The following is a 13,817-nucleotide window of genomic DNA, read 5'->3' on the forward strand; positions in this document are numbered from 1 at the left end:
TTCACGCTTCTCAGAAAATTTACACAATTTCTCAGCCTCAGATGTTCAAGTTGCAGTGTATCAACCTGCCTCGAACATATGGAAAGGTCCCTTTCAGCTGATAACGTGGGGCCGTGGATACACTTGAGTATCTTCGGATCAAGGCAGTGAGTGGATACCAGCAAAATGGGTAAAGCCCTGGATCTGAAAAGACCCAGCCAAATCTGCAGGCAACAACATGCCTGTTAACCCTACAGATGGCAGAGGATCCACAGCTCACTTAACCAGTAATGCTGACACATGAATCTGAGTACTAGTTAAAAAGTCTAACTTCTGACCAAAAGTTTAATTTCACTGTTCAAATAAGTTCACAAAGTGCCTGAAGTGACTGAATCTCAAGGCTTTTCTCAGTCTACGATGGCCACGTAGAACTGAGAATTGCTCTTGTGAAGTTGCATAGGGAATTAGCTCAGCTGGACTGAAGCTAACCCTTGATAAGTGAAGTCACTGCACTCAGACACAATTCATTAAATGTGTTGTTTTGTTTACCATGGTCAGTGTGGTGACGGCCACACGAAAGGACCAAGAAGTCTCACGTGAGAAAAGTTTTCTTGTTTTGCACTGATTGTAATTTATGACAAATTACTGTGTTAGTTTTGTATTATGTTGTCTGTATTTTCATTTTGTTCTTTGAAACAAAAGGGGGAGATGTTGTCGCCCCTAATTCAGGTGGGTCTGAAGGACCAGCCTACAAGTTTCGTTTTCACCTTAAAAGGACATGTTCCCAGCCTCAGCCTATGGAATCAGACCTCCGTACCTGGGGCGGGGTCACTTAAGGTGATATATACCTGTATTTTTGAATAAACTTGGGATCTTGCTTGTACATCAGACTGGTGTGTGCGATCTCACTAGCACCTGGTCTGCAATAGTTCCTCTTTTTAGCTTAGGTTTTTTCATTATTGATAATGTCTTAGTCTCTATTTTTAATTAGTCCCTCCCAGCCTTGGCTTGTGATGGCTCTTGATCTTCATCTCATCAGGCTCGTGATAGCTCATGATGTTCACCTCTGCGTAGGTTTGGCTCTGTTGCTGGGGGTTTGCTTTCTTTTCATTGGACATAGAGTGGTCTTAGGGGGGTCTTCAGGCTCTTCTTCTCATGCGCAGTTCACATGTATGATATGCAGGTGGTGGTCAGAGGCTACGGCGCTGATGATGAGGCCGTTGCCCAGGAGGGCAGCCAGGGAGATGCCCAGGCAGAGCCACAAGTGCAGGAGCTGCAGCTGCCGCGTGTCTGCCAAAGGCAGGAGGAGGAAGTGGCTGATGGAGCTGCTGTTGCACATCTATTGCTTCTTAGCAGAGGGTCTTCTCAGAAAAAGAAAAGAAAGATTATTAAGCATAGAGGTCAAAGTCAGTCTGTTTCTAACCAAAATCAAAGATGTCAAATGTTGCCAAATGTTTTGCCAAGGAGCCAGTTTTCCTCTGCTGCAGTGGGACATGGAAATCTTTTCTCACAGCTTTGACATTCACAAGGTGTATCAGATTCAACCCATCTTGAATGCAAAAGTTTCTTTTCTGCACTCGTAACTCAGAAGAGACATCTGATAAAAGTTCTTTTCCACTTTAAGAACTCTCAATTTTCTTGCCCAGCACAAAGTGCCCAGCAGAGCTCAGGGAAGTGCCCCCAGAGCTGCATGAACGCCACCCCCCCCACACCCCCCATCCCCAAGGCTGCCTTGAGGGCGCTTTTCCCCCACTCCCTGCCCAGGCCTTTGCTGCCAGCAGCTGCTTCCCTGTGCCCAGGGCTGGGCCCTGGCAGTGCTCCCAGAGCCCATCCCAGCCCTGGGTGCTCAGCTCTGCCCTGCAGAGCCCTCCCAGCACAGGGCACTGCCCAGGGGCAGCTCTGGCTGTGCAGGCTCTGATGGGATCGTCTGAGCAACTCCGAGGAGGCTGGAAAAGTGACACTGATGATGAGTTTAAGGCACAGTGTGGTGGTTGGAGAGATTTCCTTAAAGTAAAATGATTGAAGATTCAGAGCTTTCTCATGAACTGAGAAATTAATTTCTGTGTCCCACTGCCCACACAGAAACCTTGGAGCAAAAGATAGAAAGGACATAAAGAACATGCAGCCCCCGACTTCCAATGTTTCATTTAAACTTCCCTGTTTTAATGCCTTTAGTGATCTGCAGCTGTGAACAGCTGTGAAACCTGCCCTCACCTGCCAGAGATTGCTCCTTTCCCACAGCCCTGTGAGCAGCTCCCTGGGCCAGCTGAGAGCTGACCCTGGCAGGCAGCAGAGTCCCTGCCCCAGCAGAGAGCCCTGGGCTGCAGGACCCTGCTCTGCACCAGTCCTGGCCACCCCTGGCTGCACCCCCCAGCTCCAAAGCTATTCCAAAGTGCCCCCCAATAGCCCCCTCCTGACACATCCCAGCAGCTGGGGCTGTGCCAGCCTTAGGAGATGCCTCCAGGAGCTGCCCCTGCACTGCCCTGCACCCACAGACTCACCGTATCCAGCACTGCAAAGATTTCTCCTCCAAGAGCTCTCGGTCATCCTGCCAATCCTGAGCACATTTAAGCTCTGTCTGTGCCCCACTCGTGTCCCTGAGCTGCCCTGTCAGTGCCCAGATCCCTGCTGGGCTGTGCACAGGAGCTGCTCCTGGGCAGAGCTGTCTCTCTGCAGCACTGCCCGCTTGCCAGGAGCTCCCTGTGTGCCAGGAGCCCGGCCCAGCTCAGCAGCACAGCAACATCCCCTGGCATTTAATGACCCTCTGGGGGCACTGATGTTGTTTACATTAGACTCAGTCCATATGAGTAAGTTTAAACAACTTCTCAAGAAGTCAAAGTGAGATTGAAACACTGAACCATCTTGTAGTCCTAATGGGTCCCACTGAGGAACAGGACTGAGAAAGTGTCCCCAGATTCCAGTTAGAGCAGAAAACTGACACAGTAATGACAAGTATGGACAAAAGAAAGATGGCTCTGATACTGAGGAAACTTGGACGTGTTTCACAATCTAAAGGACTGAACCCTGACACCCAGCCCCTGGGAAGTAGTATCCTGTCCCTGCCTCATTCCTCAGGGCTCTTCCTGGGGCACTGGGATGTGGGGATGTGAAATGCCAAGGGCAGGAGGATGGGGTGGCACCTCCCAGGCTGCTAAACAGGGACAAGGAGGCAATGAGGCCCCAGGGCTGCAATGGTCACTTGTCTTCTCATGCCATCAGTGGCACACACAGCAGCCATGGCCAAAGGCCTGCACAAGTTGGCTCTGTCAGGGCCTTTCAGCTTCTGCACATCCCTGTCTCCTCTCCAGCCCAGGCTGTCCTATGGTGTCCATGCCCTGCCCCTTTCCCTGCAGGCTGTTGTCATCCCCCTGACTGCCCCACCTGGCTGGCACCTTCCTGCACTGACATCTCTCCCTCCTCCCTGGCTCTTCCATAAAGCCTTGGGCTGATCCAGGCTCCTTCTGGGGGATGTGTTTCACCACACCTTGACCTTGGAAAGAAATTCCTTTCTCCTTGTTTCCAGTCTGCACCTCCTCCATTGTCCTTGGTGACCTTTTTTCTTTCTTACTCTATTTCCAACTGCAAAGGGAAAAAAAGCTCCACCATCTCTGAAACCACCACTGTGTCACTGCTGAACCTCATGGAATGAAGGGTCCATTTTGGCTTTGTGGGGCCTCATGGAATGAAAAGAAACCTGAGATACTGTGGAAATTCATGGAATCAGGGGACCATAGTGACATTGGGCAAGCCCATGGAACCAAAGGTGTCTTGAGACTTTGTGGAATCTCATTGTGTCACAGAAAATATGGAAGGCTTAGACAAAGGTTATTAGAGAAGGCACCTCATTGAGCTATGAGGTGCAGAAAGGACCCCATTGCTTTCTAAACCCTTCTTAGAGAGGAGCCTGAGTGTGACAGGGTCCAATATTAGCCTCAGGTTTACTTTGGGGTTAAAATTTAGGGAATTATAGAGATGTGATTGAATCACTTTCTCCTGCAGGTTTTAATGATGGCATATCAGATGTACTTATATCTAATGTATTATTTATTATGATAAATGGACAGAGAAAGAAACAGATAAGTGAACAGATTAAAGATCTAAATCAGAATTATTTACTACACTGTGGAAAGGCTAAAAACCTCCTAGTATAGTATATTATAGCATAAAATAGTGCAGTGCACTGTATCAAAAGAATTCTTTTAAAGCAGTTGTATCAAAGCCAGCAAAAAGAAACAATCATTCAGCAGGGATTGTTGTAATTTACCACACAGATAAAGAGGGCAGATCTCTGTCCTTCCCTTAACCCCTGGGCAGTGACCATGAAGAACCGTCCTTCTTCATGGGAGAAGCTCCACACACTTCAAGGCAGTCTGTGGAAGGATGTGCCATATGAGAGTTGGACTGGGCTTTTCTAGTTACACAGTGAGGGATTGCAGGTCCTGTATTTCCAGGCCAGTGAGCAGCTTATCTGTCAGCTCCTGTTTCAAAAAGCAGGATGTGTATTTGCAGTTTGGTGAACCAGGCTGGTTTTAGCAGAATTCAACACCAAACCAGCACCTTGGTGCCAGCAGTAACTCAGCACAGAGAGCCTGCACTGTTTGCATTCTCTGAGCAGATTCTGGGCCTGATCAGGGTACAACATCCCGTCACTGTCCATAAGGCTCTGCAGAGCCACAGTGGCACCTTGATGCCATGAGGTTCCAAAATGTCCTGGGGTTGATCTGGTTCCAGGAGGCCCCACAAAAGACAAAGGCCCCTTGGTTCAATGAGATTCTGAAAAGTCTCAGTGTTCCCTGTGTTCCCTGAGGCCCTGCAGTGTCATGGTGGCCCCGTATCTCCAAGAGGTTCCAAAGTGTCTCTGTGTACACTTCCAGAGAGTCCTCCACCTCCCTGGGTAACCCACTGCAATACGTAAACACTCTCTTGGGGTTGAAAGAAATTTGTTTTAATATCTGATCTGAACTGCATCCAATGCAATTTATGGACATTTCCTCTCTTCCTCTCACTATATGCTTGGTAGAATAGACCGACCCCCACCTCACTAAAACCTTCTTTTCAGTCTTTGTAGAGAGCAACGAGGCTCCTCCCTGAGCCTCCTCTTCTCCATTCTCAAAAGCACCAGTTCTGTCAGCCGTTCTGTTTCGCAGTGACAGGCCCAGAACTGGACACAGCACTCCTGGTGGGGCCTCACCAGTGCCCAGTGTAGAGGCACAATCACTTTCCTGACCATGTGGGCCACACTGTTCTCAATAAAGGCCAGGATGCCATTGGCCTTCTTGCCCAGCTGGGCACACTCTGGCTCATATCCAGCCACTGTCAAGCAGCACCTGCAAGTCCATTCCTGCTGAGCAGCTCTCAAGCCACTCTGCCCTCAGCCTGGAGCATTCCATGAGGTTGTTGTGACCCAAGGGCAGGATCTGGCACTTGGCCTTATTGATGCAGCCAGTCCAGATCCCTCTGCAGAGCCTTCCTGAGCTCCAGCAGATCCACAATCACCCCCACCTTGGTGCTGTCTATGATCTTACTGAGGGTGCACTGGATCCCGTTGGCCAAATCATCAATAATGATGTTAAAAAGGACCAGCCCCAACACTGAGCCCTGGGGAACCCCACTAGTGACCAGCCCCACCTGCATTTAGTTCCATCCCCCACCACTCTCTGGGCCATCAGCCAGTTTTTCACCCAGCAAAGAGTTCCCTCATCCAAGTCATGAACAGCCAGTTTCTGCAGGAGATGCTGTGGGAGGTGGTGCCAAAGGCTTTACTGAATCGTAGAGAGACGCATCCACAGCCGTTCCCTCATCTCCTGAGTGGGTCATTCTGTCATGGAAGGAGATCAGGGTGGTCAGGCAGGACCTGCCTTTCCCAAACCCAGACTGTCTAGGCCTTGTCCTCTGGTTCTTCTGCAAATGCCATGTGATGACACTCAAGGTGATCTGCTCCATGGCCTTCCCTGGCATCAAGGACAGGCTGACTGCCTTGGAGTTGCCCAGATCCTCCTTCACACACTTCCTGTGGTTGGGCATCACATTTGCTGATTTTGAGTCAGCTGAGACTTCTGCAGTTCATCAGGACTGCTGGGCAATGAGTGGAAGAGACTTGGCCAGTTCTTTCTCCAGCTCCCTCAGTACTCTGGGGTGCATCCCCTCTGGGCACAGGGAGTTGTATTGGTCTCATTAGGACAGGTCACTGCCCATTTCTGCCTGGATTATGGGGGCTTCACTCAGCTCCCCATCACCAACTTCCAGCCCTGGGATCTGGGTATCCTGAGGATGACTGGGTTTGGTGTTAAAGACTGAGGAAAGAAGTCACTAACACCTTCAGCCTCTCCCTCCTCCCCTGACACTGTGCTGCCTCTGCATCCAGAAAAGGATAGAGACTCTCCTGAGCCCTCCTTTTGCTGTCCAGGGATTTAGAGGCACGTTTTTTGTTGGTTTTAAGTGCAGTGAACAAATTCAGTTCCTGCTTGTCTTTGGCCTTTCAAGTTCTTCCCCTCCATAACTTCACCACATCCTCGTAGTCCCTTTCAACTTTCCTGGCCCTTCTTTCAGAGGTGGTCCACTCTCTTTTATCCTTTGAGTTACAGCCTAAGTTCTCTGTTTAACCAGGTAGGTCTTTTCTACACCTGCTTTTCTGAGGGCCATTTGGCACAGCCTGCTCATGGAGCTTTGAGATTTCCTTCTTTAAGCACCTCCAGCCTGCCAGAACTGTTTTTTCCTTCGGGACTGACTCCCAAGGAACTCCTTCAAACATTCTCCCAGACAGGCCAAAGTCTGCCCACCAGCAGTCCAAGGCATCAGTTCTGCTGTCCCCTCCTTCCTTCACCCACAATGGAAAACACCACTATTTCATGGTGTCTGTACCCAGACAGCCCCAACCACCACATCACCCACCAGTCTCAGAATCACAGAATTTTGGGGTGTGAAGGGCCCTTAAAGAGTATTTAATTCCAGCCCCCTGCCATGGACAGGGACACCTTCCACTGGACTGGGCTTCGCATCCAACCTGGCCTTGAAGAACTTCCAGAGATGGGGCAGCCAGAACTTCTCTGCACAACCTGGACCAGGGCCTCACCACCCTAACCATGAGGAATTTCTTCCTAATATCTCATTTAACCCTCCCCTCTATCAATGTGAAGCCATTTCTCCTTGTCCTGTCACTCCAGGCCCATGTAAATAGTCTCTCTCCATCGTTCTTGTTGGGTCCCTTCAGGTCTGGAAGGGCACAATTAGGTCACCCCAAAGCCTTCTCTTCTCCATGTTGAACAATTCCAGTTCTCTCAGCATTTCCTCATGGCAGAGCTGCTCCATCCCTTTGATGATCTTGGTGTCTCCTCTGGACTCTCTCCAACAGCTCCATGTCCTCCCTGTGCTGGGACCCCAGAGCTGGAGGCAGCTCTGCAGGTGGGGCAACATCCACCCATGTGTGTTCCTGCAAGTGCAGTGTGGAACCTCATGGAACCAAAGGGACATTGTGACACCACAGAACCTCATGGAACCAAAGGGACATTGTGACACCACAGAACCTCATGGAACCAAAGGGACATTGTGACACCACAGAACCTCATGGAACCAAAGGGGACATTGTGACACCACAGAACCTCATGGAACCAAAGGGGACATTGTGACACTTCAGATTCTCATCGAACCAAAGGAAATCTGGACCATTTCTGAAAGTCAAGGAGTCAATGGGCCACTGTGACACTTGAGGCCTCACCAAACCAAATGGACACAGGGACACCGTGGAACCTCTTGGAGATACGGGGCCACCATGACACTGCAGGGCCTCAGGGAACACAGAGAACACTGAGAGTTTTCAGAATCTCATTGAACCAAGGGGCCTTTGTCTTTTGTGGGGCCTCCTGGAACCAGATCAACCCCAGGACATTTTGGAACCTCATGGCATCAAGGTGCCACTGTGGCTCTGCAGAGCCTTATGGACAGTGATGGGATGTTGTACCCTGATCAGGCCCAGAATCTGCTCAGAGAATGCAAACAGTGCAGGCTCTCTGTGCTGAGTTACTGCTGGCACCAAGGTGCTGGTTTGGTGTTGAATTCTGCTAAAACCAGCCTGGTTCACCAAACTGCAAATACACATCCTGCTTTTTGAAACAGGAGCTGACAGATAAGCTGCTCACTGGCCTGGAAATACAGGACCTGCAATCCCTCCCTGTGTAACTTTAAATCCCAGCCCAACTCTCATATGGCACGTCCTTCCACAGACTGCCTTGAAGTGTGTGGAGCTTCTCCCATGAAGAAGGATGGTTCTTCATGGTCACTGCCCAGGGGTTAAGGGAAGAAGAGAGATGCCCCTTCTTTAATTGAGTGGTGAGAAATGTCATTTTCTGTTTAATGATTTTTTTCTTTTTGCTGGCTTTGTTACAACTGCTTTTAAATAATTGCTTTGATACAGAGCAGTGCAATTTTTTATGCTATAAAATACTCTACTGGTAGGGTTTTAGTTTTCCACAGTGTAGTAAATATTGAAGTAAATGATTAAGAATTTTCATCTGTTCACTTGTCTGTTGTTTTGTCTATTCATTTCTCATAAGAAATAGTTATTTTGATACAGGTGTATCTGATTTGCCATCATTAAAACCTGCAGGAGAATGTGATTTGATCAGACTTCTTTAATTCCTTAAATTTCAACCACAGAGTAAACCTGAGGCTAAGATTGGATCCTGTCACACTCAGGCTGCTTTCTCAGAAGGAGTGTGGAAAGCAAGGGGGCCTTTTCTGCACCTCTCAGCTCAATGAGACAGCTTCTCTAATAAACTCTGTCTGATACTTCTATTTCCCCCGTGACACCACGAGATTCCACAGTGTCCCAAGACTCCTTTCATTCCATGAGCTTCCACAATGTCCCAGAATTCCTTTGGTTCTACGACCTCCTGCAGTGTCACAATGACCCTTGGATTCCATGAGGTTGCACACAGTGACAATGATCCCTTTGGATCAATAAGACTCTGCAGTGTCACACTGGGCCGTTCATCCCATGAGGTTCCACAGTGTCACACTGGTCCTTTATGCTCCACAAGGCCCTGTCCTGTGACAATGGCCCCTTAAATCCATGAGATTTCACAGTGACCCTGTGACTCCAAGAGGTTCTGCAGTGTCACAATGGTGGTTTCAGCAATAGTGAAGCTTTTATTTTAATAATACAAAATAGAAAGAAAAAGAAATAAGGTCACCAAGGGCATCCAAGAAGGTCCAGACTGGACAGATGGAGAAAGGAATTTCACTCCCAAAACAAGTCCACTGACACAAAACATCACCAAGGACTCTAGATCAGTTGAAAGCTTTGTATTCCAAAGAAGAGCCAGTGAGGAGGGAGAGATGTCAGTGCAGGAAGGTGCCAGCCAGGTGGGGCAGTCAGGGGGATGACAACAGCCTGCAGGGAAAGGGGCAGGGCATGGACACTGTAGGACAGTCTGGGCTGGAGAGGAGACAGGGATGTGCAGAAGCTGAAAGGCCCTGACAGAGCCAACTTGTGCAGGCCTTTGGCCATGGCTGCTGTGTGTGCCACTGATGGCATGAGGAGACAAGTGACCCTTGCAGCCCTGGGGCCTCATTGCCTCCTTGTCCCTGTTCAGCAGCCTGGGAGGTGCCACCCCATCCTCCTGCCCTTGGCATTTCACATCCCCACATCCCAGTGCCCCAGGAAGAGCCCTGAGGAATGAGAGGGAGAGACAGGATCTCCCTTTCCAGGGACTGGGTGGCATGGCTGTGACATTTCCTTAACGTGGTCCAGGCTTAGACCTCTGGATTAGTGAAACACATCCAGGTTTATTCAGCATCAGAGCCAACTTTACTTTGCCTGTCCCCAGCTGTCAGCACTACCTCCAGTTTTCTGCTCTAACTGGAGCCTGGGGACATTTTCTCCTTTGTGTCCCTCAGTGAGACCCATTCAAACTACAAGAAACTTTGGAGTTGCAACACGACTTTGAATTCCTGTGAGGTCTCCTCAAGTTCCACTCAGGGCCTGATGTTCAGGGAGTCAGGACCAAACTCCCACCAGGGTTTATTGTTTTGATGCTGAGCTGGGCCGGGCTCCTGGCACACAGGGAGCTCCTGGCAAGCGGGCAGTGCTGCAGAGAGACAGCTCTGCCCAGGAGCAGCTCCTGTGCACAGCCCAGCAGGGCTCAGGGCACTGCCTGCAGCCACCCAGGGCACAGGAGAGCAGTGAGAGAGAAGTTAAGCACAGTTTGGAAGAAGACAGAGGAGAGCTTGCTTATATCTCACTAGAGGAGAAATTATCACTCTGAAACAGTCAAACTTTAAGGAGGATAAACTTCAGTTCCTGGAAGGATCTCCTAAACTGGCACATCCCACAGCTTTTAGGACCTTCCTGGAGGACTCTCCCAGTTCCTCCAGTGCAGAGGAGGTGGCCACACAGCAGAGCTGGGTTTGCCTCCTGCACCATCCGAGGGACAGAGCAAGGCAATCCCTGTTCCCATTGTGTGCTGCAGGTCTGTGAAGGTGGGTGTGCAGCCAGGGGTGCCCAGGGCTGTGGTGCAGAGCAGGGTCCTGCAGCTCAGGGTGCTGTGCTGGGGCAGGGACTCTGCTGCCTGCCAGGGTCAGCTCTCAGCCAGCCCGGGGAGCTGCTCACAGGTCTGGGGAGAAGCTGTGGGAGGAAGGAGCAGCTCTGAGCAGGGCAGGGTCCTGCTGCTGAGAGGGTGCTGTGTGGGTCAGGGCTGCTCACAGCTCCAGATCCACCTGGGAATGGCTCTGGATGACACTTCCTGAGAAGATGGTAAATCAGAGATTATTGTAACAAGGTGCTTTCCTGAGTGTGTTTTCAATTTTCTCCTTGGAGCAGGGTGAGATTGTTGGGGGATGAGAGAAGCAGAATAGGAGGTGTAATCACAGAATCACAGAATCTTCTGGATTGGAAGGGGCACACAAGGACCATCCACACAATGGTTGAACATGTACTGAGACTGCTGATGTGTAACTTTGAGTCAGTCTGTCTTCTGGGATCCTCCTGAAGTGCCTCAGCTATGGACAGCACCACGATCACCTTTCCTGGGCCCATCAGGGTTGTTGTGACCTGCCCTTTCCCACCTGCAAAGAGAACATGCCCCAGGCAGTGCCCTGCAGACAGGCAGGTTTCTGTAGGGTTGGGGTGAGTGCACAGAGGGTGGGATGGGACTGGGAGTGCTGAGAGGGAAAAGGCACCTGCCAGGAGGAAAATGTCCAGGCAGCAGGGATATGATCAGGGAATGAAGGGGAGCTAAAAGGAGAAATGCTGTGGGAAGGAGGGCACTGTTGGTGTCTGTGAGGTGGCACAGCTGGGTCAGGGTAACACTGTCCTCAGTGCCTGCTGTCTCTGCCTTGGCCTCTCAGAGAAGGCACCACAATATTTTTCCTTCTTTCTCCACTACTCTGATACTGTTCTTGTCTTGTTCTCTCAGTGAGGCTCTGGGATTTGCAGCATCTGAGTCAGGCACTGCCCTTGTGATTCCTGTCATGCAGGTGTGTCCTTAGGAATGCAATGTTAAAGCTTTCCTCTAACCTGTGGGCTGTGGGCAGTGTGTGTGACAAGGGGAATGAGCTGACTCTCCCTTAATGAGCCACCATCCCCAGGGCACTCAGGGATCTCCTTGTCCTGTCCTTCCAAGCACTGAGCTGCCCTCCTGGATGCAAATCTCTCCTACAGCATATTTCTGCTACCAGAATTCCCCATGGAGAAGCACAGAGATGTTATAACTGAGGAAACACTGTTGGGTTTGTCAAATGAACTGTGTCTTTGGCACAATTGATTCTTCCCCAAAGACCTTAAGAAAGGCTGAGACATTTAGTGATCCCTCTGCTCTCAGCAGGGTCTGGTTTCTTCTCAGGGTAACATGGAGGAGGTGATTGTCCTCTGATCCCCAAAGGTGCAACCACAGGGCAATGGGGAAGAAGACTGTCCAATTCTTTACCTTGCCCTGAGGTACAGAAATCCCTTTAACTCCCAGACCTGGCTGTGGCTCATTCTGTGTGCAGCAGAAATGCTGGGGATTTCTGACCTCAGAGAAGCAGGCATGGAAAGTGGCCAGGAAAAGTATTCCCTAAATCCCCTTCCTGCCAACCCTGTCCTTTAGAACTGAGAGTGTAGATGCTAATAAGTTTTCTGCATTAGGAATGATTCCATCTGACAAATCCAGAATATGCCACATGTCCCCAAAGGCACCGCAGTGGGGCAGGGATGGCTTCTCCAGAGCCCACACACACAGGCCTGGCTGCTCTTGGCACACTCAGACAGCCAAAAGGGAGCTCAAGTCAGGGACTGAGATGAGGCTTTTCCTCAGAGAAGGAACAAGGGTGGTTGAGACAAAGGGGGACAGTCTACAGGAAATGGCACCAGTTTAGCTCGAAGCAGCCTGTCCTGACTTGTCCCTGCCTTTTTCTCCATCAACAGATAACCATACCCTGAGGCAGCAAATGTCCAACAGCAGCTCCATCAGCCACTTCCTCCTCCTGCCATTGGCAGACACGCGGCAGCTGCAGCTCCTGCACTTGTGGCTCTTCCTGGGCATCTTCCTGGCTGCCCTCCTGGGCAACGGCCTCATCATCAGCACCGTAGCCTCTGACCACCACCTGCACACCCCCATGCACTTCTTCCTGCTCAACCTGTCCCTCATAGACCTGGGCTCCATCTGCACCACTGTCCCCAAGGCCATGCACAACTCCCTCTGGAACATCAGAACCATCTCCTATAAGGGATGTATTGCACAGTTCTTTCTGATGTTCCTCTTAGTTGGAGTAGAGTTTTCCCTCCTCACCATCATGTGCTACGACCGCTACGTTGCCATCTGCAAACCCCTGCACTACGGGACCCTCCTGGGCAGCAGAGCTTGTGCCCACATGGCAGCAGCTGCCTGGACTACTGGGGTTTTTTATGGTGTCCTGCACACAATCAATACATTTTCCATGCCCTTATGCCATGGCAATGCCCTGGGCCAGTTCTTCTGTGAAGTGCCCCAGATCCTCAAGCTCTCCTGCTCACACTCCTACCTGAGAGAACTTGGGCTTCTTCTGGTTAGTGGGGGGGGGTTTGTGGGATGTTTCATTTTCATTGTTTTCTCCTATGTGCAGATCTTCAGGGCTGTGCTGAGGATCCCCTCTGAGCAGGGAAGGCACAAAGCCTTTTCCACGTGCCTCCCTCACCTGGCTGTGGTCTCCCTGTTTCTCAGCACTGTCTTCTGTGCCTACCTAAAGCCCCTTTCTCTCTCCTCCCCATCCCTGGACCTGGTTCTGGCAGTTCTGTACTCGGTGCTGCCTCCAACACTCAACCCCTTCATCTACAGCCTGAGGAACCAAGAACTCAGGGATGCTGTGAAGAAAAAGATGACTGGATGCTTTTCAGGAACCAGAGACTGCTTGCTTTCCTCTGTCAATGGCCTGTAGTTTATGTCATGAGAGATGAATATAACCTCATTTTTCATTGTGTTTTCCCTTTCTAGTATTATGGTCTTCAATGATATTTCATTATTAACTTCATTCTAGCTCCTCCATTTTCTGTGACCCAGCCCAGGAACTGCTCTGGGCGTCCCATCATAGGGGCTGTTCCCCACCCTGGATGCTCCTGCCCTGGGCTGGGGCTGCACAGGGAGCTGTGGGACCAACTGTGGGGCAGTGGGACACAAAGGGGCCACAGAGTCACTGCCAGGGGGTGGGAGCAAGGCCAGGCACAGACAAGGAATTCCTGGGCATGGCCTGAGCTGTGCACGTGGGACTGTGGGAAAGGCAAAGCTCCCCTGGAGTTGGTGGCTGCAGGAAAAGTCAAGAGCCAAAAGAGCCTCAGTGGCTGTACTGGAGACCAAGGCTGAAGGAGGGAAATGCTGGGCTGCTGTGGG

At 50.5% G+C, this 13,817-nt stretch overlaps 1 protein-coding gene across 1 annotated transcript; it reads left to right on the forward strand.

The window, feature by feature from the left end:
- The first annotated feature begins 12,402 nt into the window (after positions 1-12,402).
- Positions 12,403-13,368, forward strand: LOC139684076 (olfactory receptor 14A16-like). The gene has a single exon (XM_071579678.1). It carries the CDS (start codon positions 12,403-12,405, stop codon positions 13,366-13,368), a length of 966 nt encoding a protein of 321 aa, XP_071435779.1.
- The last annotated feature ends 449 nt before the right edge of the window (positions 13,369-13,817 follow it).

The sequence above is a fragment of the Pithys albifrons genome, chromosome 31, assembly GCF_047495875.1.
Source record: "Pithys albifrons albifrons isolate INPA30051 chromosome 31, PitAlb_v1, whole genome shotgun sequence".
Lineage (NCBI taxonomy): Eukaryota > Metazoa > Chordata > Aves > Passeriformes > Thamnophilidae > Pithys > Pithys albifrons.